The sequence below is a fragment of the Pseudophryne corroboree genome, chromosome 12 (genome assembly GCF_028390025.1).
Source record: "Pseudophryne corroboree isolate aPseCor3 chromosome 12, aPseCor3.hap2, whole genome shotgun sequence".
In the NCBI taxonomy this organism is placed as follows: domain Eukaryota; kingdom Metazoa; phylum Chordata; class Amphibia; order Anura; family Myobatrachidae; genus Pseudophryne; species Pseudophryne corroboree.
In genome coordinates this window covers 129,652,659-129,680,485 of record NC_086455.1, presented here as the reverse complement: position 1 = coordinate 129,680,485, position 27,827 = coordinate 129,652,659, and the positions used below count along the sequence as shown (strand labels likewise).

Sequence of the window (27,827 nt, the reverse complement as noted above, 5' to 3'; positions counted from 1 at the left end):
GCAGCTCCAGGGCAGGAACACTTGCTGGAAATGGCGCCCTGGGGCTGGGGGAGGGGCTTCAGGTCTAAGCCTTATCCCCCTTGCTGGCAAAACCACCGGGTACTGTGGGCGATATCAAAATCGGTTTTAAGATAAAACCTGACCTGCGCCCATGCCCTGGTGATCTAGTGGGATCGCCTGTATCCACAGTGTCCACTGCCAGCGCGCGCGGCCTGCCTCCCACTGACCGCGCCGGATCGCGATAAAGACCGGGTCCCGCGAGCGGGACCCACTTACCACCTCCCGAAGCGCGGCCACGCGATCCTGGAGAGCCCCAGCCGTGTGTGTCTAACATGAAGAAAACCAGAGCCTCCGCTGTAGGTACCCGGCAACCAAGGTTTGGGAGTGTACAGCGCCACTGGGGAGAGCTGGAGCTGCAGCAGTGAATGTCACAAGACATTTACCACCGCTGCTGCCCTTGAAGTCTTCACTTTTTACCTCATAAAAAGCTTTTTTCAGGGCTGCTTGGAGCAGCCCCTCTGTTAAGTGCCGGCTTACTGCAGCACCAACTGACAAACTGAGCTCCTGTGCTGGGAGGCGGGGTGATATAGAAGGCGGTACTGTGCATTCTGGGAACAGTCAAAGCTTTGAGCCTGTTGGTGCCTCGGATCAAGATCCTACTCTACACCCCATTGTCCAGACTTGTGGAGCCCAGTGTACCCCGCAGCAGAAATACACCTGTTGCAGATGTGACCTTTACTAATGAGGCTTTAGTAGCACCAAATACCCCACTCGGCGTGCCAGGTCAACTACTGCAGTGAATATGGACAATAATTTTGGTCCTAGCTCTAGTAGTGCAATTAATTAACTTTGTCTTCCCTGCAGTTAAGTCTCCAGTGGTCACCTAAACCTAAGTGCTTAAAAACAAACGGTCTTATACCAGCAAAAGGTACAGCCAGTGTAATGGCTTCTTATCGCATGGTGCGACATACTGTGGGTGGACGGCACAGTTGGCATGATGCTGCGATGATAGTTTCCTACTTTTGAAACCTAGTTTCAGCGAGGTTATAGTTTACAGTAGAGTCTCAAAGTGAAGCTGCTGTGGTGTTGAGGGGACGTGTCATGCTTCACCCAAATGGTAGGTCTAGCTCCACCTATGGCCATGTCTACTGCCACTCAGGGGTTTTGTCCTGCTGTGGCAAGTAAAAACTAAAGTGCACTATCGGCTACACACTGACATCACAGCTACATTACACAGCAGGGCTACACACTGACATGACATCTACATTACACAGCAGGGCTACACACTGACATGACATCTACATGACACAGCAGGGCTACACACTGCCATCACAGCTATATAATACAGCAGGGCTACACACTGACATGACAGCTATATTACACAGCAGGGCTACACACTGACATCACAGCTATATAATACAGCAGGGCTACACACTGACATCACAGCTACATTACACAGCAGGGCTACACACTGACATGACATCTACATGACACAGCAGGGCTACACACTGCCATCACAGCTATATAATACAGAAGGGCTACACACTAACATGACAGCTTCATTACACAGCAGGGCTACACACTGACATCACAGCTACATTGCACAGCAGGACTACAAACTGACATCAGACCTACATTACACAGCAGGGCTAAACACTGACATCACAGCTACATTACACAGCAGGGATACTCACTGACATCACAGCTATATACTGTAATACAGCAAGGCTACACATTGACATGACATCTACATAACACAGCAGGGCTACACAATGACATCACAGCTACATTACACAGCAGGGCTACACACTGACATGACATCTACATTACACAGCAGGGCTACACAATGACATCACAGCTACACTACACAGCAGGACTACACACTGACATCCGACCTACATTACACAGCAGGGCTAAACACTGACATTACAGCTATATAATACAGCAGGGCTACACACTGACATCACAGCTATATACTGTAATACAGCAGGGCAACACACTGACATCACAGATACATTACACAGCAGGGCTACACACTGACATCACAGCTACATTACACAGCAGGACTACACACTGACTTAAGACCTACATTACACAGCAGGGCTAAACACTGACATCACAGCTATATACTGCAATACAGCAGGGCTCCACACTGGCATGACATTTACATTACACAGCAGGGCTACACACTGACATCACAGCTATATAATACAGCAGGGCTACACACTGACAACACAGCTATATAATACAGCAGGGCTACACAATGACATGACATCTACATTACACAGCAGGGCTACACACTGACATCACAACTATATAATACAGCAGGGCTACACACTGACATCACAGCTACATTACACAGCACGGCTACACACTGACAACACAGCTATATAATACGGGTGTAGTATGGTATGCCGGCGGCCGGTCTCCCGGCGACCAGCATACCGGCGCCGGGAGCCCGACCGCCGGCATACCGACAGTGTGTGGAGCGCAAAGGAGCCCCTTGTGTGTATTTATTCTCCCTCCAGGGGGGTCGTGGACCCGCAGGAGGGAGAATATCTGTCGGTATGCCGGGTGTCGGGATCCCGGCATCGGTATACTGTACGCCGGGATCCCGACATTCGGCATACTGAAGACCACCCATACAATACAGCAGGGCTACACAATGACATGACATCTACATTACACAGCAGGGCTACACACTGACATCACAACTATATAATACAGCAGGGCTACACACTGACATCACAGCTACATTACACAGCACGGCTACACACTGACATCACAGCTACATTACACAGCACGGCTACACACTGACATCACAGCTACATTGCACAGCAGGGCGACACACTGACATCACAGCTACATTGCACAGCAGGGCGACACACTGACATCACAGCTATATAATACAGCAGGGCTACACGATGACATCTACATTACACGTCAGGGCTACACAATGACATCACAGCTACACTACACAGCAGGACTACACACTGGCATCAGACATAGTAACATAGTAACATAGTATCTGAGGTTGAAAAAAGACAATTGTCCATCGAGTTCAACCTATTTGTGGTCTCCTATGCATGATGATTTGACTAAAATTTCTGACTGATGCTGCTGTCAGCCATTGCATTTTATCCCTATTTATAGTAACTATAATCAATGACTATGCACCATACCCCTGGATATCCTTATCCAATAGGAATTTATCTAACCCATTCTTAAAGGTGTTGACTGAGTTGGCCATTACAACTCCCTCGGGCAGGGAATTCCAAACACGTATTGTCCTTACCGTGAAAAAGCCTTTACGCCGTATTGTGCGGAATCTCCTCTCCTCTAACCTGAGCGAGTGTCCACGAGTCCTCTGTGTTGATCTAACCAAAAACAGGTCCCGCGCAAGCTCTGTGTATTGTCCCCTTATATATTTGTAGATGTTGATCATATCCCCTCTTAGTCTCCGCTTTTCCAATGTAAACATGCCTAGTCTTTCAAGCCGTTCCTTGTATTCCATCGTCTCCATGCCCTTAATTAGTTTGGTCGCCCTCCTCTGTACCTTTTCAAGCTCCAGGATATCCTTTTTGTAGTACGGTGCCCAGAATTGTACACAGTATTCAAGGTGTGGCCTCACTAGTGATTTATATAACGGGAGTATAATACTCTCGTCCCTAGCATCAATACCCCGTTTTATGCATGCTAATATCTTATTAGCCTTCTTTGCTGCAGTCCTACTTTGGGTACTACTGCTTAGCTTGCTATCTATGGGGACACCTAAGTCCTTTTCCAGTACAGAATCCCCTAATTTTACCCCATTTAGTAGGTAGGTGTAATTTTTGTTCTTGTTACCACAGTGCATTACCTTACACTTGTCTGTGTTGAAGCGCATTCTCCATTTGGCTGCCCATGCTTCTAATTTATCTAAGTCGTTCTGAAGAGACTCGGCATCCTCCTCTGTATTTATAGCCTTACACAATTTGGTATCATCTGCAAAAATTGACACCATGCTCTCTAGACCTTCTGTTAGGTCGTTAATGAAAATATTGTACAATAGCGGTCCTAATACTGAGCCTTGCGGCACACCACTTAGTACTTCAGTCCAAGTTGAAAAAGATCCATTAACCACAACGCGCTGCTCCCTGTTATCCAGTTTTTGACCCAAGTGCATATTGTGCTTCCTAGCCCTGATTCTTGTAGCTTGTAGATAAGTCTCATGTGTGGTACAGTATCGAACGCTTTGGCAAAGTCTAAAAAGATTACATCCACGTCTTTACCCTGATCTAGGTTTGCGCTTACTGTTTCATAAAAGCCAAGTAAGTTGGTTTGACAGGATCTGTCCTTCATAAACCCATGTTGATTCCTTTTAATGACCATATTGACTTCAAGGAACTTCTGAATACTATCTCTTAGAATACCTTCCAATACTTTCCCCACTATAGATGTAAGACTAACTGGTCTATAATTACCTGGTTCAGCTTTACTTCCCTTTTTGAATATAGGCACTACTTCCGCTATACGCCAGTCTTTGGGAACCATACCTGATATAACTGAATCCTTAAAGATCAAAGATAGCGGTTTTGCCAGTTCAGAGTGAAGCTCCATTAGAACCCTTGGGTGAATACCATCGGGCCCTGGTGATTTATTAATCTTAAAATGTTTTAATCGGTCACAGACTACTTCCTCGCTTAAATAAGTACCTATCAGTGGGATATTCTCATTATTGAGATTGTGTGTCAGTCCCAGAAATGGGTCCTCTCTAGTGAATACTGTTGAAAAAAACTCATTTAGTGTGTCCGCTATGTCATTACATTACACAGCAGGGATACTCACTGACATCACAGCTATATACTGTAATACAGCAGGGCTACACATTGACATGACATCTACATAACACAGCAGGGCTAAACACTGACATAAGAGATACATTACACAGCAGGGCTACACACTGATATCACAGCTAAATTACACAGCAGGGCTACACACTGACATCAGAGCTACATTACACAGCAGAGCTACACACTGACATTACAGCTACACTGCACAGCAGGGCTACACACTGACATCACAGCTATATACTGTAATACAGCAGGGCTACAAACGGACATGACATTTACATTACACAGCAGGGCTACACACTGACATCACAGCTATATAATACAGCAGGGATACACACTGACATCACAGCTATATAATACACAGGGCTACACACTGACATCACAGTTACATTACAGGCTACACAATGACATCACAGCTACACTACACAGCAGGACTACACACTGACATCAGAACTACATTACACAGCAGGGCTACACACTGACATCAGACCTACTCTACACAGCAGGGCTACACACTGACATCACAGCTACATTACATGTCAGGGCTACACACTGCAGAGTGTCAAAGGTATGACCTACCCCTAAGAGCACTTTAGTAACCAAGCAATCCTAATAGAGCACCAAGGAGTAAAGAACGCCAGTAACAGAGACCCCCACTTCTGCTGTTTCTTCCATAGAGCACTCATTTTCCTCCAGCTATTGACAAGGCTCTCCAGTCTGACGTGCTAGAAGGTCACTTCTACACACTACCCCATGGTGGCTGGCCTATTAAGTATCATTTCACACGTCGTGACATCTCTTATACATGCCTTGTCCCCATCATATCCAGACTTCTGCATGCTCTGTCCAAATTCTCACCAGGGGCAGTGGGGAAAACAGGATTTTTAGTTTACTTTGCAGGCAGCGGTAGACCCCACAATGAAATGGGGGTCTCCTGCAGAATGTTGGAGGGTAGACAAGTAAGTCCTGAAGGAGCCAGGACTGAGAGGTTTACCGACTTAAGCTAATTTTCTTAAAATCATAACAAAACAAGCATGTGTGTGAGGCCATTTCAAATTTAAGGGACAACAGATAGTGAGGAAGCATGAGACATTCTCTCATGATATAGTGAAATGTCAACGGCAATGTGCAATTGTAAGATTTGAAGATAACACATCATCCACCACGGGGCCTGCGGCTTTATATCAGACATGTTAATAAAAACCCTTTTATTAAAATCAAGTAACACTGCATTTTTTTCAATTTAGTGTCTCGGGGCTGGTGGATGTTCAGAAATTGATTATTATAAGATGAATTAATTTCAACATAATTTAATTCAAGAAATGATTATGCTCTTATGAATATCTTGTCTCAGCACCTACAAAATAAAGCGGGAAGTACCTGAACGAGATCAGCTTCAATATTCAGTCGGAGATGGAGAGGAAGCTCCTGTAGGGCCTTCACCAGAGACTGAGAATCCAAATAAACAGAGGAATCCTACCGTGAGAAGATGATGACAGCAGTTACACAAGTGTACAGACAGCAATAAAGTACAGTGAAGTACAGGCAATGATGTTCTTATAGGAATCACGTTGTTTCTGTATGATCTCTGTAGAGACCTCAGTCCTGATGACCAGGACCTGATCAACCAATAGACTGATCAGGCTGCAGCCTGGAGCGCTGGGTCCTGGAGGGAAGCAGCAGGTGCGGACATCACGTGCATCATGACGTCACCCGCCGTACACACCCACACGCCCAGAGCTGCTGCACCCTGCAGCCGTTGAGTACAGCAGCCCTGCCCAGGAGAGGATCGGCCGCAGCGACTAACCAACCAGCGCAGCGAACCGGCTGTCACGGACTGTGGAGGGGAGCGGAGGCCGTCTGATGCATTCTGCAGGTCTGTGTGTCACAAGGGCATATTTGGAGGAGGAAGAAGGAACAATATCAGAGAGCGAAGGTTAAAGAGGCATACAAGGTGGGAGAAAGCACTGAGAGAGAGGGAGCGGAGATGGCAGGAGGGAATCTAGTAGAGGGGGCAGGTAGAGAGGGTCAAGGATGAGAGGAGGGGATGAACTTCACTGCTGGTGGTAGAGAAGAAGTAGGTAAAAGTGGGTTGGCCAGTATTGCAAGGTAAGAAGGAGTTAGGAAGGAAATGTCCTGATAGTAGTAAATAGAGTGAGCAGGACTGTCTCCTGACATTTCGCTGTGCTTACACATTTTTAGAGGTAGTATGTAAGAATAGAGTGCCAGAGTTGGAGTGTGGATCATTGGAGATTGAGAGTGCCCGCAGCGACTCTCCGCAACCAGTGTCGCGGACCGTGGATCTCTCTAAATTTTGACACACAACAGATTTTCATCTGTATAAGAGTAAAAAAAATCTTAGCAAAAAGATTGGTGGTGGTGGTGGTGGTGGGGGGGGGGGAGGGTGCGCTTCTGTATTAGCCTAGGGCGGCTGGAACCATTATTCAGGCCATGTTGGTGACCTGGGGTTTGCGCAGAGTGTAATAACCACTGTGCATCATTTGGCCCTCTTGAGGATATTATTGTAAGTGCGCTGTTTAGGTTACAAAGTTTTCTAGTAACAAAATGTTGTACCTATTAGGAATACAGAATGATACACATACGAGAGCTCCTCAAGCACCACCCAGTATTTCCGGGACCATCATTTCGACTATGGTATCTGCTTCCTTCTAAATTATACTTTTTAGAACACTTCAGCTCATACTTGCCTACCTGACCCTCTCCATGAGGGAGAAAATGCTCTGTTCCTGGACTTTCCTGGTAATGTATGATTGCCATCACATGTGGTGAGCTAGTTAATTGATAAGAAAGGTGTTTCACCACAGGTGATGGCAATCATACATAACCAGGAAAGTCCAGGAACAGAGCATTTTCTCCCTCATGGAGAGGGTCAGGTAGGCAAGTATGCTTCAGCTTATGTATACATTTATCTGGTCTGCATTTCGCTAGGAGAGCTTCCATAGCGCTCAGAGTCTGTCTCTGAAGATGCAAAATGTTGAACTACGCCTTCAATAAAACAGATATTTTTACCCAATTAGGCACTTGGTGTCACTAAATGGTACCTGCACTTGCTATCTTAATAGATTATGGTAGGTAACAGTAAGAATGTGGGGGAATGTGGGGGAGAGAGGTTAGTACTTTAATGGGGTTAATTAAGATGAAGATTTTTTTTTTATGAGACTGTAGGAAGTAATTATAGTGTAATGTGCATAAATGGAGTTATTTGATGTTGCAGCTAATGAGAAATATAAAGGTAATGATTGTAAAGGGGTTAATATTAAATAGAATCAGGGTTGTTACAATGATGCTGAAGCCGTTAATAGTTTTTAAGTAAAGGTTAATTATTGATGAGGGAGTGATATTGTAAGGCAATAGAAAATGACTATGTTATATAGTGGTCACAGAGATTGGGCGGGATGTAATGGAGTCAGAGTTCGCCTGACGTGCGGGATAAAGGCCAAACTCTGACATTTTTTTTTAAAGGTGCAATCATTTACAAGGCATCGTTTTGCCTTGTAAATTATTGCCCCTTTAAAAAAAAAACATCTGAGTTCATCCGGCATACCCACACGTCAGGCGAACTCGGACTCCATTACATCTCACCCATAGTGTCTACATTATATGGTGGTTATTAGGATGCTGTCTTTATTATGTGATAGTCAGTGATGCTTTCAGTGTTATATGGCTGTTACTGTGATGCTCTCTGCCTTATATTGCAGTGACTGTAATGCAAGGGTGTGCTACGATATACCGGCGCTCGGGATTCCAACTGCCAGAATACCGGCAGCGGGACGAGTGCAAAAGAGCCTCTTGCAGGATCGCTGCGCTCGCCACACTGTGGGCACGGTGGCACGCTGAGCGCGCCACGCTATTTATTCTCCCTTCTCTGATGCTGCGGCTTCCTCTTCCCCCTCCCTCCTTCTACTTCCCTGCCTGCCTGCCTGGGATCTGCCAGCAGCTGCTGCACCGAGGAGCCTGACTGCCTGAGCCAGCAGAGAGACAGTTGAGGTCCATACACATGGAGCAATATAGAGGAGCGATTTTGACTATATAGTCAAAATCGCTCATAAAGTTAGTGCATATCGCTCTTTGTGTACACAGCCAGAGATAGAGATGCGCGTCCCCGCCAGGTCGCTATCGCTGCCAAAAATAGACTGTGCAGGCAAGTAAATTTTGGTTAGGTCCCTGGAAAAGAAAAAGCATCCCCTTGCTTAAATGAGTTAGCCAAAATTCGCACATAGCCAAAATCGCTTGCACACTTAGTCAAAATCACTGGTGAAGTGAGTCAAAATCTCCTACTGCCAGTTCAAGGGAAAACGCTCAGGCAAAATCTCTCAGTGTGTATGGACCTTAAGTATCATCTATTCTGACTGTCTGTCTATCCTATCTATCTGCCGTAATGTGTAAAAAGGGGGACTGTCTGCCATAATGTGTAAACAGGGGATGCTGTCTGCCGTAATGTGTAAAAAGGGGACGCTGTCTGCCGTAATGTGTAAAAAGGGGACGATGTCTACCGTAATGTGTAAAAAGGGGACGATGTCTACCGTAATGTGTAAAAAGGGAGACGCTGTCTGCCGTAATGTGTAAAAAGGGGGATTTGTCCGCCGTAATGTGTAAAAGGGGCACGCTGTCCGCCGTAATGTGTAAAAGGGGCTCTACCTGCTATAGTGGCGCTACTGTGCGGCGTAATTTGAATAATGGAGACTACTGTGCACTGTAATATGAATTGGTATTATTTTGTGGCAACACCCCTTCCCATGAAGCCATACCCCTATATATTTTGTGCACGCCTACTGCGCCTATTTTACATAAATGGGGGGGGGGGGGGGTGCCGATGCCGTTTCTTGCACACAGCGCTAAAATGTCTAGTTACGGTACTGATTGAGGCCACTGTGTTATCTGCATTATATGGTGATCAGACAGATAGAGTGGTGACTCCTATCTACTTGGGGTAGGGGAACCTAGTGGAGTCTTTGCCACGGGTGACACAGTGCACTCATGCTAACTGAATCCCCATTTTATGAATATCTGTTATCCTATCTTAATACTACTACTTTATGACTGACTGTAGCATTAATTAATGTCAATGGAAATGTATCAAGTAATGCCTGGATGTACATAACATACAAGGAGATGATTGAGCAGTTTGTAGGGGTACATCGTTACGCCTTGCATGGCCTCTATTGATTTATATATGTGCAACTATGTTAAATAGAGTTCCAGGTATGTTTTGCTAAGCTATGTTTAACGGACACCATTAAGCACAACTTGCTTGAGAACAGCTGTAGTTACTGTATTACGGGATCTCTTCCCCTCTAAACATGTTCATGCTCTTTCAACCTGGACTTGGCTGATTTCTGCAACCTGCTCATATTGTCATTTCACAAGACATAGATCTGGATGGAGCTATTTTATCTCACAACTGCTGGTAGCTACATTTCAGAGGGAGAAGCAGGAGCTATTTTAGAGCATTTACTGCAGGTTGGTGAGTCATTCGCATTTCATCTTAACTCTTACCATCCCTACAGCACAGAAAATCCACCAGTCCCTTTGTGTAGTGGGATAAATAAAATAAGTACAGGATATGACTTGTCCCTCTCTTATACTGGATGGTGTGTAAAAGGTTTCTTAAATACACAACTGATTACAATGTCAAAATGGAACTAAAGCAATAAAAAAAAAAAAATGTATTTTGTATACAGTATGTTGTAGAGGAAGGAGACACAAACACAGATATTTACAAATCCTTTCTTTCCTGACACGTGACAGGTTGCAGCCCCTGCTCTGGTTGCCAGACAGTGTGAGGAGAACAAGCAGCAATTAGGGACACATAGCCCCTGTTAGAGAAATGTCTTTGTCACATCATCAGTCAAGTCAACCACCATAGAGGAAAATGCAACAAGTGTCATTTGTGAAAGAGTTGATATTTAAACCATTAGTTATGGTGATCCTTTGCTAAAGAGCCCACGTCTCAGTTTACACTCATTATGGCACATAATCCGCTAATATGGCAAGAGTTCATTTATATATTTGCAAACGAATTACAGTAGAAATTCTAAAGTACACTGCAGCATCTAAGAGATCTAATGTTGCGTTACAGTATATATTTTATGCCTAGGGACAAACACAATCCTTATTTGCACAGAATAAAAAGGGGCTTTAAACAAAATATTGGGGGTAATTCAGAGTTGATCGCAGTAGCAAATTTGTTAGCAGTTTGGCAAAATCATGTGCACTGCAGGTGGGGCAGATATAACATGTGCAGAGAGAATTAGATTTGGGTGGGTTATTTTGTTTCTGTGCAGGGTAAATACTGGCTGCTTTATTGTTACACTGCAATTTAGATTTCAGTTTGAACACACCCCACCCAAATCTAACTCTCTCTGCACATGTTACATCTGCCCCCCCTGCACTGCACATAGGGGGTAATTCCAAGTTGATCGCAGCAGTAATTTTGTTAGCAGTTGGACAAAACCATGTGCCCTGGGGGGGGGGGGGGGGGGGCAGATTTAACATGTGCAGAGAGAGTTAGACTTGGGTGTGGTGAGTTCAATCTGCAATCTAATTTGCAGTGTAAAAATAAAGCAGCCAGTATTTACCCTGCACAAAAATAAAATAACCCACCCAAATCTTACTCTCTCTGCACATGTTATATCTGCCTCCCCTGCAGTGCACATGGGGGGTAATTCCAAGTTGATCGCAGCAGGATTTTTGATAGCAACTGGGCAAAACCATGTGCACTGCAGGGGAGGCAGATATAACATGTGCAGAAAGAGTTAGATTTGGGTGTGGTGTGTTCAATCTGCAATCTAAATTGCAGTGTAAAAATAAAGCAGCCAGTATTTACCCTGCACAGAAACAATATAACCCACCCAAATCTAACTCTCTCTGCAAATGTTATATCTGCCCCCCCCCCCCCCCCTGCAGTGCACATGGTTTTGCCCAGTTGCTATCAAAAATCCTGCTGCGATCAACTTGGAATTACCCCCATGGTTTTTCCCAACTGCTAACAAATTTGCTGCAGCGATCAATTCTGAATTAGGCCCATTGTCCTTAGGAGGTTATTCAGAGATGGAATGGATGCAGATCGTTACATATGTAGCAAGATCTGCGTCCATCTCCTCACGTGCTTGGGGTCGGCCAATATGTGTTGCTTCGCCTTGCGATGCGTACACCGCCAATTTTTTTAATCGAGCAGCTGCGTGTGACGTCCAGCAGCCGATCCGAAAACGCTTGCGACACACCCCTGTTTCAGGCACCATGCTCCCGCAACACCAAAACGCCACCCCCCCAAACGCCCACCGCTGTCAATCACCTTGCGGACGCATCCTTCCAGGATGCGGGAGCAAGAAGAAGGGTCGCACATGTGCACTGCTACTGGTGCACGTGCGCAGACCAGATGTACGCGGCCGCTGTGTACAGACGCACGGCTGCCTCCATCTCTGAATCGCCCCCTTAGTCTGTATCACAAAACGTAGTCATAAGAGAATCCCGCTAAACCCATTACCCCTAGACGTCAGCATGCAGAATATTACACATATCATGGGACTTGTGTGTAACAGCCATAAAATAAATACTGTAATACAGTAGTAAAAGAATAATCTCTCCTGTGATGATAAATACCAGTTCTACATATGGAAGCAACACTTACAACGAAACAGTATTAGTTAAGCCAAGTAGCTCACTTGACTACTGATTTAATTTATCCTGATCTTATTATCGAAACAATGCACTTATCCTGATGCGAACCTTAGTCCTACCTATAAAAACAAATCTTTCACACTCACCACCTGTACAGACTGTCTGCAGCACCTCCAACCACTCACAGCCTGTACAGACTGTCCGCAGCACCTCCAACCACTCACAGCCTGTACAGACTATCTGCAGCACCTCCAACCATTTACAGCCTGTACAGACTATCTGCAGCACCTCCAACCATTTACAGCCTGTACAGACTCTCTACAGCACCTCCAACCACTTACAGCCTGTACAGACTCTCTACAGCACCTCCGACCACTTACAGCCTATACAGACTCTCTACAGCACCTCCGACCACTCACAGACTGTCTGCAGCACCTCCAACCACTCACAGCCTGTACAGACTGTCTGCAGCACCTCCAACCACTCACAGCCTGTACAGACTGTCTGCAGCACCTCCGACCAGTCACAGACTGTCTGCAGCACCTCCAGCCACTCACAGCCTGTACACACTGTCTGAAGCACCTCCGACCACTTACAGCCTGTACAGACTGTCTGCAGCACCTCCGACCACTTACAGCCTGTACAGACTGTCTACAGCACCTCTGACCACCCACAGTCTGTGCAGACTAACTGCAGCACCTCTGACCACTCACAAACTGTCTGCAGCACCTCCGACCACTCACAGCCTGTACAGACTGTCTGCAGCCCCTCCGACCACTCACAGCCTGTACAGACTGTTTGCAGCACCTCTGACCACTCACAAACTGCCTGCAACACCTCCGACTACTCACAGCCTGTACAGACTGTCTGCAGCACCTCCAACAACTCACAGCCTATACAGACTGTCTACAGCACCTCCGACCACTCACAGCCTGTACAGACTGTCTGCAGCACCTCCAACAACTCACAGCCTGTACAGACTGTCTACAGCACCTCCGACCACTCACAGCCTGTACAAACTGTCTGCAGCACCTCCGACCACTCAGAGCCTGTACACACTGTCTGCAGCACCTCCGACCACTCTCAGCCTGTACAGTGACTGCAGCACCTCCGACCACTCACAGACTGTCTGCAGCACCTCCGACCACTCAGCCTGTACAGACTGTCTACAGCACCTCCGACCACTCACAGCCTGTACAGACTGTCTGCAGCACCTCCGACCACTCACAAACTGTCTGCAGCACCTCCGACCACTCACAGCCGTACAGACTCTCTACAGCACCTCTGACCACCCGCAGCCTGTACAGACTGTCTGCAGCACCTCCGACCACTCACAACTGTCTGCAGCACCTCCGACCACTCACAGTCGTACAGACTCTCTCTACAGCACTCTGACCACCCACAGCCTGTACAGACTGTCTGCAGCACCTCCGACCACTCACAGCCTGTACAGACTGTCTGCAGCACCTCCGACCACTCACAGCCTGTACAGACTGTCTGCAGCACCTCCGACCACTCACAAACTGTCTGCAGTACCACCGACCACTCATAGCCTGTATAGAGTGTCTGCACCACCTCCGACCACTCACAGCCTGTACAGACTAACTGCAGCACCTCCAACCACTCACAGCCTGTACACACTGTCTGCAGCACCTTCGACAACGCACAGCCTGTACAGTGACTGCAGCACCTCCGACCACTCACAGACTGTCTGCAGCACCTCCAACAACTCACAACCTGTACAGACTGTCTACAGCACCTCCGACCACTCACAAACTGTACAGACTGTCTGCAGCACCTCCGACCACTCACAGCCTGTACAGACTGTCTGCAGCACCTCCGACCACTCACAAACTGTCTGCAGCACCTCCGACCACTCAGAGCCTGTACAGACTGTCTGCAGCCCCTCCGACCACTCACAGCCTGTACAGACTGTCTGCAGCACCTCTGACCACTCACAAACTGCCTGCAACACCTCCGACTACTCACAGCCTGTACAGACTGTCTGCAGCACCTCCAACAACTCACAGCCTATACAGACTGTCTACAGCACCTCCGACCACTCACAGCCTGTACAGACTGTCTGCAGCACCTCCAACAACTCACAGCCTGTACAGACTGTCTACAGCACCTCCGACCACTCACAGCCTGTACAAACTGTCTGCAGCACCTCCGACCACTCAGAGCCTGTACACACTGTCTGCAGCACCTCCGACCACTCTCAGCCTGTACAGTGACTGCAGCACCTCCGACCACTCACAGACTGTCTGCAGCACCTCCGACCACTCAGCCTGTACAGACTGTCTACAGCACCTCCGACCACTCACAGCCTGTACAGACTGTCTGCAGCACCTCCGACCACTCACAAACTGTCTGCAGCACCTCCGACCACTCACAGCCGTACAGACTCTCTACAGCACCTCTGACCACCCGCAGCCTGTACAGACTGTCTGCAGCAATTCCGACCACTCACAACTGTCTGCAGCACCTCCGACCACTCACAGTCGTACAGACTCTCTCTACAGCACCTCTGACCACCCACAGCCTGTACAGACTGTCTGCAGCACCTCCGACCACTCACAGCCTGTACAGACTGTCTGCAGCACCTCCGACCACTCACAGCCTGTACAGACTGTCTGGAGCACCTCCGACCACTCACAGCCTGTACAGACTGTCTGCAGCACCTCCGACCACTCACAAACTGTCTGCAGTACCACCGACCACTCATAGCCTGTATAGAGTGTCTGCACCACCTCCGACCACTCACAGCCTGTACAGACTAACTGCAGCACCTCCAACCACTCACAGCCTGTACACACTGTCTGCAGCACCTCCGACCACGCACAGCCTGTACAGTGACTGCAGCACCTCCGACCACTCACAGACTGTCTGCAGCACCTCCAACAACTCACAACCTGTACAGACTGTCTACAGCACCTCCAACCACGTACAGACTGTCTGCAGCACCTCCGACCACTCACAGCCTGTACAGACTGTCTGCAGCACCTCCGACCACTCACAAACTGTCTGCAGCACCTCCGACCACTCACAGCCTGTACAGACTGTCTGCAGCACCTCCGACCACTCACAAACTGTCTGCAGCACCTCCGACCACTCACAGCCGTACAGACTCTCTACAGCACCTCTGACCACCCGCAGCCTGTACAGACTGTCTGCAGCACCTCCGACCACTCACAACTGTCTGCAGCACCTCCGACCACTCACAGTCGTACAGACTCTCTCTACAGCACTCTGACCACCCACAGCCTGTACAGACTGTCTGCAGCACCTCCGACCACTCACAGCCTGTACAGACTGTCTGCAGCACCTCCGACCACTCACAGCCTGTACAGACTGTCTGCAGCACCTCCGACCACTCACAGCCTGTACAGACTGTCTGCAGCACCTCCGACCACTCACAAACTGTCTGCAGTACCACCGACCACTCATAGCCTGTATAGAGTGTCTGCACCACCTCCGACCACTCACAGCCTGTACAGACTAACTGCAGCACCTCCAACCACTCACAGCCTGTACACACTGTCTGCAGCACCTCCGACCACGCACAGCCTGTACAGTGACTGCAGCACCTCCAACCACTCACAGACTGTCTGCAGCACCTCCAACAACTCACAACCTGTACAGACTGTCTACAGCACCTCCGACCACTCACAAACTGTACAGACTGTCTACAGCACCTCCGACCACTCACAGCCTGTACAGACTGTCTGCAGCACCTCCGACCACTCACAAACTGTCTGCAGCACCTCCGACCACTCAGAGCCTGTACAGACTGTCTGCAGCACCTCTGACCACTCACAACCTGTACAGACTATCTGCCGCACCTCCGACCACTTACAACCTGTACAGACTGTCTACAGCACCTCCGAGCACTCACAGCCTGTACACACTGTCTGCAGCACCTCCGACCACTCACAGCCTGTACAGACTGTCTGCAGCCCCTCCGACCACTCAGCCTGTACAGACTGTCTGCAGCACCTCCGACCACTCAGCCTGTACAGACTGTCTGCAGCACCTCCGACCACTCACAAACTGTCTGCAGCACCTCCGACCACTCACAGCCTGTACAGACTGTCTGCAGCACCTCTGACCACTCACAACCTGTACAGACTATCTGCCGTACCTCCGACCACTCACAACCTGTACAGACTGTCTACAGCACCCCCGGCCAACACCTTAGAGACTGTGCTGTAATGATGCTCTGTGGTCCATGGCGGAGAAGCTCACCTCAGTCACCTCTTACCTCCCTGCCAGACTCTTCTCCACAAATGCTTAACATTGCAACCCAGCAGTGCAGAAAAACATTATCTCTGTTTGGCATGTAAATGCAAATAAATGGTGTAAATGGAAACAATTTCTGTTTGTGCTCCTGTCTGATTAATGATATGTTAATGGGAGCACTGAGGCGGCTTTCAACACAGCTTGGAGATTCTGTTAATATGTAAATATATAATAAATCTCACGGGGAGCTGAATAAATACAACTTTAAAAACAGTGAAATTCATTAGGGCAACCGGCTGTTAAGATTGCTCTATATAGAATGATAAGCACATGGCTGCATCTCAATGTGGATGCAGACACACAAAATAGTCTGTTTGGGAGAAGGTATGACAATGGCTCATTAGACTGGAATATACTGTAGTATGCTGACAAGTGACGAAGTATTAGGCACTGTGACAGAGAGTGGCCATTTCCCTTATACAGTATACATGCAAAAGATCAGCTGTGTTGGTTTATTTTAGCATTATTTTTGCAAAATAAAGCAAAATGTTTACTAAAGCAGATTGACAGATTATTTCTGTGATTACTCGTACTTTACACTAAACTACAACATTTTTGTGATATGCACATAACTACTTACTAAAATAAATATAAATGTTTCGGAATTTCTCAAAAGGAAAACGACAAAACACACAGGAAAAAAAATAGTCCCCCAAAAAGTGATTGCTGACAGTTTTTTTTTAATGATATTTTTATCTGATAGATAAGGAATAAATAAGAGCAATCTGGAATGAATTAATCTACAAGACCCAAGAGTACTCCCAGAGTCATTTCCAGGCCATTTGTAATGTAAAGGATCTGATCATGATATACTGTATATATTGTACATCAATTTTGTTTCAACCCCTTGGTAAATCATTTATCAACCACAAACTATATATAAAACAATCTGCGACTCACAATAATACTGTATAGTCCCCACTACTGATCACTGTGATGCAAAATAATAAATAAAGACGGGTTTGGTATATTATGCGACAGTGACCATGTCTGCAGTGCCGTAACTAGACATTTTAGCGCTGTGTGCAAGAAACGGCATTGGAGCCTTCTATGTAAAACAGGGGCAGTGCGCGCCGTAGGCACGCGCAAAAATATAGGGGCGTGGCCACAAAATAATTATGGCAGACAGCGTCCCTTTTTACACATTATGGCAGACAGCGTCCCCTTTTTTTACACATTACGGCAGACAGCGTCCCCTTTTTACACATTACGGCAGACAGCGCCCCCTTTTTTACACATTACGGCAGACAGCGCCCCCCTTTTTACACATTACGGCAGACAGACCCCCTTTTTACACATTACAGCAGACAGTCCCCCTTTTTACACATTACAGCAGACAGTCCCCCTTTTTTTACACATTACTGCAACTGAGACCCCCATTTTACACATTATGTCAGGCAGAGTCCCCCGTTTTACACATAACGGTAGGCTCCCAGATTTTTACACATTAGGCAGGCACAATCCCCCTTTTTTACGCATTACAGCAGTAGTCCCCCCCCCCCTTTTCACACATGAGAGAGAGAGAATTATACTTACCTGTGAGTCTCGCATGCCTTGGGGGGGGTGAGGGGGGGAGGGGGGGTCGTCACAGGCTGTGACACTCCCCCCCCCCCCCCCCACCACCATCTTTCAGCACCTCAGCCATGTGAGAGACACAGAGTTAGTGGAGACAGTTACTTACTTCAGAGCACTCACCCATGATGGTCTGAGCTGCTCTTCTTTGGAAGTGCAGGCGGCCATGGCAGCGGCAGGGGAAGTCTCCATGCACATCCTCCAGGCGGCTCCCCACCAGAAGGAGCCGGAGGTGCGTCCTGGCTGTTTCCAGTGCGCCGCTGGAGTCAAGGGGGGAAAGCGCTGCTGCTGCTGCCGCCTGTAAGTATATCAGCAGGACTGCCTCCAGCAGAGAAGGAGCTGGGCGCAGCGCTGCTTTGATATTAGGTAGTGCTGCTTGGGGTGGCCAAATGGGGTGGATGTTGATGGTGCGCCCACAGCGCAAATGCGCTTAGGGCAACGCACCATCCGCCCACACCTATTTACGACACTGCATGTCAGCTCCATTATGTTGATATGGTGATAATGTAGACATTGATGAAATGTTGATATGATCGTAATGTTGACAATGCATATCTAAGGTACCCATTGAACACGACCCAGCATCTTTTTGTCACACAGTCACACTGCTACAGGAAGCGTTATAGGTCTATAATATAAGAATCATTTTTCTGTGTACCATAATGTAGTTCTCACCTGGACTGTTCTACTATAGAGTATTTAAACCCATTAGTGAACCCTTGCAGAAATGCCACTAAATGCTGCACTGTGAAACACACACTCATGTCCTGAAATTTACTTTGGACAAACACAACAGAAATGAAAATAAAATGGTGGTTACATCACATTTAAACCATGGTTATTTTACCACATACTCAGACTGTGAATCCAACATACCATTTTGTGGAACGTGTCACAGGTACATTGTCACTCCTTAATCTGACTGAACATTAATTTATTCTAACTTCAGGCACATACAGTAGGAAGGTCTATCAGGTGAAATACAGTGTAACGTTGCAGGGATTACCTACATGACCAAGATGTCTGCCACACATGAACTGACTACAGATCTGTCCTCACACACATAGCAGCTTTACACCAAATAGAGTGAGCGCCTGGCGCAACTGAGACGGTCCGACAAGGGCAGCTTAGCGTACTCTTCACTAAATATTGCAGCGTAGTCGCATCATAGCTGCTCACAGTGTACTAGAGATGGTATTCTGCGACTGTTGCACATTCAGCATTATGGAACATGGTGGAAGGAATATCAATAGTCGCATGTATTGGAACTTTTTCTTTTTTACACAGATTTGTGACTTACGCTGCATACACACTATATGATAAATCATGTGATATTTATACATTTGGACAATTTGTACTACCATCATATAGTGTGTTTGCCCTGTCATTGACTGCCGTCATTCATGGGATGTGCTGCATGTCCAATGGGACGATTCCACCGCCAATGTGGTATTGTTACATGCAGCATGTAACGGTACATTGCTCCGTCATACAGTGGATTGTGTAGTGTGTATGGTGGTGCAATGTATCATTACATTGCGTTGCTGGGTCACACTGTCGTCAGGTGTGTACCCAGCTTAAGTCGCATACATATGTACTGTGTAAGTATCCAAGCCTCAATGGTCAGTGTACGCTATCAATTTAGTATTTTCGCTTCTTGCAGTTTATAGCGATACAACTACTTTTGAAAAAGTAACTACCTGGGTAACTATCCGAGCATTTCTACCTGGGTAACTATCCAAGCATTTCTACCTGGGTAACTATACGAGCATTTCTACCTGGGTAACTATCCAAGCATTTCTACCTGGGTAACTATCCGAGCATTTCTACCTGGGTAACTATCCGAGCATTTCTACCTGGGTAACTATCCGAGCATTTCTACCTGGGTAACTATCCGAGCATTTCTACCTGGGTAACTATCCGAGCATTTCTACCTGGGTAACTATCCGTACATTTCTACCTCGGTAACTATCCGAGCATTTCTACCTGGGTAACTATCCGAGCATTTCTACCTGGGTAACTATCCGAGCAGTTCTACCTGGGTAGTTACCAGGGTTGAACCCTGGACCTACGCAGGCCGCTGTGCAGTGTGAACAGGTAATCTGGGACAATGCCACCCGGGACCCGCTCACAACACAGGAAGCACCGGCGCTTAGAGATTATATAATCTCCAAGCGCCAGCACTTCACCTGTGGTGACGTCGCCGACTCAGCAGTATGCCATGTCTAGCCGCCAGTCTGAAAGGAGTCTCAGCCGGGTCGCATCCGGGATGGACCCGTGTACAAAATACCAGGTGCGACTCGACTTTGTAATATAAAAGGGGTATAAATGATTCATGCATAATACACATTGTATTGGTATTATTTAATAATCAATTCACTGTGAACTACTGAAATAAAACCTTGAATCTCAAACACCTGCCTTCATTAATAGCAGCAGCCAATCAATAGGTACTGTAGTTGGTGTTTAGATCCCCTAAAAGCAATGACTGCAATAGGCCTATCAGAATTGGCAGCGGATACTGAACCCTGGGTAATAACTATTTTGGCGATACCAAAGATAGGTTATCACTGCGATTTGCTAATAAAATATTGGGTGCTCAGCTCGCAGATCATCGGTAAGGCTGGATTCATATGTGTGAGCAGGTAAAATTAGACACGTGTGAAGCTGACAGGTAAAAGAAACAATGGCCAAGAAGTGTGCCCTTTTCAAACATCCATCCCTGAAAACTCCTTTACAGAATAACCCCTTGTTCCCACATGGACAGTCGGATTCCCTGGTCTCTGGATCACTGTGGACAAAGTAGTTTTGTCGCTTATAATTTTATTTGTGCAAATGAAACGACATTTTGGGAGAATAAATTGAGTTGCCCAGGACCTGGCACGCCAAGAGAGGCGTGCCTTTGCCAACCTGTAAATACAATTACAGCACGTCTATTATATATGATTCACAGGACTTTAAAGAAGAAATAATGCATGTCTGATGTGACGACCGGCACATAATCAGATGTTACAAACATATTATATATTCTCTGCTAATATTTATTTTAGTACTCTATTTTACTTTATAAAATACAGCTTGATCTCAGAGTCTGCATTTAAGACCTACAGTATATTGTCTTATTTATATATTGTAATGATGTGGGGTAATTATCTCAGTAGAGGGGTGTATTTGGTGAAGGGCAAAATCAGGATCCACAGACAGCTTTTCCAGTAAATAAATGAAAAGTGCTTTACGGTCAGCGTACGTAAACAGAAACAAAACAACATTCAGGGCAGCTCTCTCACTTCTTGAGCTCTAACTATAAGTGATCAGATAACCTGCAAACATTGTCTCTCACAAGAGTCTTAAGGTGTGTACACACTAGGCGATTTTGTAGCCGATATTGCTCATTTTTACCTTCCTGAACGATATCGTTTACAATATCGCCCAGTGTGTATGCTGCTGACGATGGCCGATGAGCAGCCCGTGGGTTGTTAATGACCATCGATGTCGGCAATGTCGTCAGATGCTGCATGTTCGGGCCAGCCGCGGCATGATGTCACTGTGCATGATTGCTAGCGATATCTCACAGCGTGTATGTCCGTGTTTGGCCGGCCCGGGCCAGGAGGGGGGTACACTAGGTGATGTCACTCATGGAGCACATCGCCTAGTGTGTATGCACCTTAACACTCTGCTTACTGCAGAGTAAAACAGGCTTCATCCTCGTCTATGGTTTTGAGCTGCCACAGCTGTTCCCATATACAGTCGCAGTACTGCTTCCTGCAGGATATAACAGGCTCCGGGCTGGTCTCTAGCTGGCCGGGCTGCATGTCACAGCTTCACAGTTACAATAGAGGGTCATCTCTGTGTCCCACAGGCTGAACACTGGTCATCTGGCCTGTATCACTGCTTTAGTCCTATATAAGTTCTGTGCAAAAGCCAGCCTCTTGGTGTGTTCCCACACTCCTTTTCTTCGCTGTGTTGACGAATCCCTCCTGCCCCACACAGAATATGCTGCTCACCAACACCATCTCTGGTTATACTGCCACAATATGAATGTAAAGTATGTTTGTCACATTCATGATAGTGGAATAGTTCAATTATAGATAAGATACCCACTTGCAATATGTATACAGTGAAGAGATTTTCAGCTTTCTCTATAGTATTCAAAGACACTGAGTTGTTTATTTGTTAATCCTCAAATTTGGTTTAAATATTTTATTAGCAACTCACTGCGAATATTGGCAGAATTCATTTTAAGTAGTTCTACTATATTTATATATGGTTCAGTCTACTGGGAACATACTTATTACTTTAAGCACAGAGGGACTGGACACAGGCAAAGCTTGTATACTCACCTGTTGTGTAATGCAGTTAGGGAGTGTTTAATAATAGCTGATTAGTGCAAAGCATGTCTGTTGTCATGGAAACATGTGTGCCCTCAGCTACAGGCAGTGCCGCACTGCTCACCAAAACAGATTGTTCAGCTGTGACTGCAGCAATGCTAGAATTGTATCTCACTTTTTCGTACAGTAGAGACAGAAATAGATTCATTTTATATGGAGCTTTTAAACCATTCTGTGCCTGATTTTTATTTCATTATTACAGGTGAAAGTAATAATCTCCCAATGGAAGGGCAGTCCCTTGTTCAGATACTGTATTATTATGCATACTTGCTAACTCTCCATGAATGTCAGGGAGACCCCCTGAAATAGAAGCAATCTCCCTGACTCCCTGAAGTGTCAAGCAATCTTTTCTGATTGTTCCTTATTCACATTATGTAGTTGTTATGTACTTGGGGAAAACCAAAATCAGAGCAAGTGTTCATTTTATTTACTAAAATTGTAACATAAAGCATTTATTTCAGGACTAAAATGAAAACTGATTAAATCTTGACTAAAACAAAGCAACAACAACAACAAAAAAAGCAACTAAAACTAAATTTAAAATCCTTGTCAAAATTAATACTGTAAGTAGGGCTTTAAATTTTTGAACAAAACTATGCGTTCTACATACATATACCCATGTATTTGCTGAAAATAAATATGACCTGCTGTGGGGGAAATATGGTTGTGCATTGCACTTGTTTGTCCTAACAAACCTATGGCATTAATTTGTATATGATATATGGGAGTACTACGAGGTCATTTTAGGGAAATACTCTTCAGCAAAATCCATTACATTCAGGCACAGCCAGATTAAGGGAGGGGGGTTCCGGGGGTAAATATCCCCCCCCCCCGCCAACCACCGGAGATCTGATCTGTAATCCGATCCGCAGCACTGCGCTCCCCTCCCCACTGACAACCCAGCCACCACTCATCACAGCTGCGCAGCCTGCTGCGGAATGGCTCAGCCACCTGACAGGAAGTTGAGCTGCAGCCTGCGGCTCAGTGACTGGCTGAGCACGCAGGCTGTAAGAAGGAAGTTCCCCAGCAGCGTGGGGATTTGTGCTGGTGGGGTGCAGAGCAACATTCAAGCTCTCACCCTGTTTTGTATGTAAGTAAGGATATACTGCATATATATTTTAAGTTATGCATTCAATTGGAAATTAGGCTCTTTGTTGTGTGTGTGTGTGTGTGTGTGTGTGTGTGTGTGTGTGTGTGTGTGTGTGTGTGTGTATATATATATATATATATATATATATATATATATATATAGGAAAATGTGAGGAGCGCTCTTATTTAGTAGATATTTCAATAGGTTTATGGATATGAACTGAGGATGCTCTGTTAGTCCTGTACCTGAGATACATGTACACCCAAATATTAAAAAACTTCTTATATTAAAAATACAATGACATGTTCAAGAATACATTTTCATAATCCTTTCTAACAAACAGTGTTAACTACTTAGAGACTTGTTTGTCTATTTAGTTTTTGTAAATACAGTAATCATAAAATAAGGAGATTTATGGTAGACTTACCATGGTTAACTCTCTTCCTGCGAGGTACACTGGGTTCCACAGGGAAAACATCGGGTGTAGAGTGGATCTTGATCCAGAGACAACAACAGGCTAAAGCTTTAGGCTGTCCCAGGATGCATTGGGGACTCCTCTGTATCCCCGCCTCCAGGCACTGTGAGCTCAGTTTCGTTAACAGTCCAATGTAGGAGCAGGTAAGAGAGAAGGTAGATGTTAGTCACATAAAACCACATTCTCACGACAGGAGAAGGGACCAGCGGCTAATGCCATACAAACCCATAGAAGCTAGGTGTGTCAGGGTGGGCGCCCTGTGGAACCTAGTGTACCTCGCAGAAAGAGAGTTAACCATGGTAAGTCTACCGTAACTCTCCTTTTCTGCAGCAGGGTACACTGTGTTCCTCAGGGAAAACATCGGGTGATGTCCTAAAGCAGTTCCTCAAGGGAGGGGATACGCCTTAGCGGGTATGAAAACCCGGTGTCCAAAGGAAGCATCCTAGGAGGTGGAAGTATCAAAGGCATAGAACCTAATAAGCGTGTTCACTGACTTGATACATGTACTCCCAATGGAGTCTATCAAACGCCTTTTCAGCGTCGAGAGGAGGAGAAATGGCGATTTGGTACAAGACACCCATTCAACTAAGTCGAGAACCCTACGGGTTTATTTACTTTTTAAACAGTCTCACAGGCACCATTAGATTAACCCAAACGAGAAGCCCTCTTAGTATAGATATTTTGGATATCACGGTACTGATTAAAAATGGGACATTCCAAACATCTATCTTTAGGAAACTTACTGATAAGAATACTGTATTACTTGCAGACCGCTTTCATCCGAAACCTTTAAAACAAGGATTACCATACTTTCAACTACTACGAGCGGTAAGAATCACTTCTGATGACACTAATTTAAGGGTAGCACGCCATAAAATGGGAGAGGACTTTATTCAAAGGGGTTACCATAAAAAGGAATTTGAAGATGCAATTGAGAGATGCTTTTCACTTGACAGAGAAATGCTGTTGCAGGGTGAGAGAAAGGAAAAAGAAATTGACCGCTTAATTTTTCTAAGCACCTTCTCTATTTCTCCGGGGCATCTGTGGGCCTCCACTTTAAATTTATGCCCTTGGATCAGATTAAACCCCTCATAAAAAGGGGTGGAGATCGATACAAGATGTTACTCCAGAGAGAATGTGAACTTATTTATAAATTTAACTGCGTCTCTCCAGATGGTCTAAATGAGGGACTAAATCTTAATGTATTCTTATAACTAGTCAAGCGCTAGAGTGCTAAAGTGAGGGCTACTCGTTAGGGGAATTCTTTTTATGTTGATCAATATGACATATGTACCGGATATTGAGTGTTTCTCTGGTGATATTCACTAGTCTCTATGTATATCTTTAATGTCTAAAGCACTATTGGGGCAATTATTGCCAGTAGTGATACAAGGCTATTTGGATATGTTTTGCACTTGTTCTTTGTTTTATTTATTTTTTCCTTTTGTTTGTATGACATATAGTTGGTCCAGAATGGTATGGGCGCCTGTCAGGCCCATGTGATCAAGGCCACCGGTTTAGCACACTCTCTTAGCTGTTCCTGACCTGATATATACAATTATATTTGGTCTAATCCAATAGAAATAATGATATGGTGACAGAGTTTAATATACAGTACATGTGAGAATGCTATAGTAAATCAGTTGGAACCAAAATGTCTGTTCACTATGTTGAACTCCAGGTTATCTAGATTAGCTTTAGCATGGGAGTTCGTTATTGAGAAATGCAGCATGCTGTGAATGAAATGGTTAATCTACCTAACCAGCTTGCGTGTCATAACCTGAACTCCTATTTTGTAGAACGGCAGCTAGCCGCCGCTACCGCATCACGTGTGTTGCGGTATATATGTTGAGGTTATACCCGGAAATGCGTTCCAGCGGGATGAGGCTTGCAGCTCAAGGACAGGAAACGACCTCAGCGCCGCACTGCATTATGAAACCGGAAGTGCGTTCCAACAGCGGACGGCGTGCGGTCCACAGTCGTAAATGCCGGAGGACTGAGCTAACCTGGAGCCTATGCAAGCGGGAATGGTGGTGAGATGTGATGAGCACAGGTGATTAGGATCACACTGTTAATGACAGGTGCTCTGCTACTTATGGGCCAACTTTGTGCAGTATGGATTGTGATGCTCTTGAGAATGGTGGAATACCACCGAAACAGCTGTCGGGCTAACGGGGGAGGATCCAGCATGCGGAGACCCCTATGGACATGATAAGTGACATGTTTACTTTTTTATATCTACTATGCTGCTGTCATTTGGATAACCAATTTAATTCATGTAAATAAGAAGCTTATTTTTTGTAATGCATATATATATATATATATGTGTGTATATAGATAGATAGATAGATAGATAGATAGATAGATAGATAGATAGATAGATAGATAGATAGATAGATAGATAATTTGCACCTTCCCATTATTTAGAGAGGGATAAAAAGCACCTTCGGCGCACATCGGAAAAAAGGGGTGTGGTCTCACAAGGAAGGAACGTGGCCACACAATAGTATCCACATTCCTAATTAAGCCACACAGTAGCACAATCTTATTCACATTATACCGCACGTAGTGCCCCTGATTCATATTACACCAAATAATAGTATCCCTTATTCACATTATGACACACAGTAGTGCCTCTTATTCAGAGGCAGAACTCTGGGAGGCAACGGAGTCATCTGCCGCCGGGCTCCTGCTCTGAAGGGGGGCACCTCTCCTCCCATTCTGTGACACCATTGAATTAAGTTAATTGATATCTGTCGCTGTCTTTTCAGTGGCCGACTTCCTTACTGGTCCCCGCACCTTACAAATCACACCCACTTTATTATACTGAATATACACATTTTACAAGTGTCACACCCAGGATTAGAAACCACGACCTATTACACTGGAAGCAGTCACCTTACTGATGAAGCTGTTTGCTCCTGTATAGGAAATATGAGAATTTTAACTATATGAAGTTACTTCTCTGACAATTACACGTAGCTTTATATAGTTAGAATTCTCATGCTTCCTCTACAGGAGCAAATAGATCCATCAGTAAAGTGTCTGCTGTCAGCGTAACAGGTCATGGGTTCTAATCCTGGGTATGACTGCTAAGAAATGTGTGATTTAAAATAAAAGACAATTAAATGTATAAATACAGTATATACATTTTTTTCAGAACACCACACACACACACACACACACACACACACACATTTATTTATCTTAATATAGGAAATAGGGGGGGCACCAATATTTATCTTGCCTCCGGGCAACTGGGACGAACTTACGCCACTGCTCTTATTCATGTTACATTACACAGTAGTGCCCCTTATACACAATGTCAACAGTAGTGACCCTTATACACAATGCCCACAGTAGAAGTACCCCTTATACACACAATGCCCACAGGAGTTCCGTAACTAGACATTTTGGTGCCCTGTGCCAGAAAGGGGATTTGGTACCCCCCATGTTTAAAATCGGGACAGTGCGCGTCAAAGGCACACATAAATATATATAGCGGTGTGGCTTCACGCATAAGGGGC

General features: G+C 45.7%; 1 protein-coding gene across 4 annotated transcripts in view; it reads right to left on the bottom strand.

The window, feature by feature from the left end:
• AVEN (apoptosis and caspase activation inhibitor) overlaps positions 1-27,827 on the bottom strand; it is a 731,650-nt gene that overhangs the window by 14,895 nt on the left and 688,928 nt on the right. For 3 of the 4 annotated variants that reach the window (XM_063948021.1, XM_063948020.1, XM_063948023.1), the window contains exon 4: positions 6,213-6,308. The exons of the other annotated variant lie outside the window; for it this stretch is intronic. In XM_063948021.1, the coding sequence (XP_063804091.1) occupies positions 6,213-6,308 (96 nt within the window). The remainder of the gene's footprint in view (positions 1-6,212; positions 6,309-27,827) is intronic. 4 annotated transcript variants of the gene reach the window in all.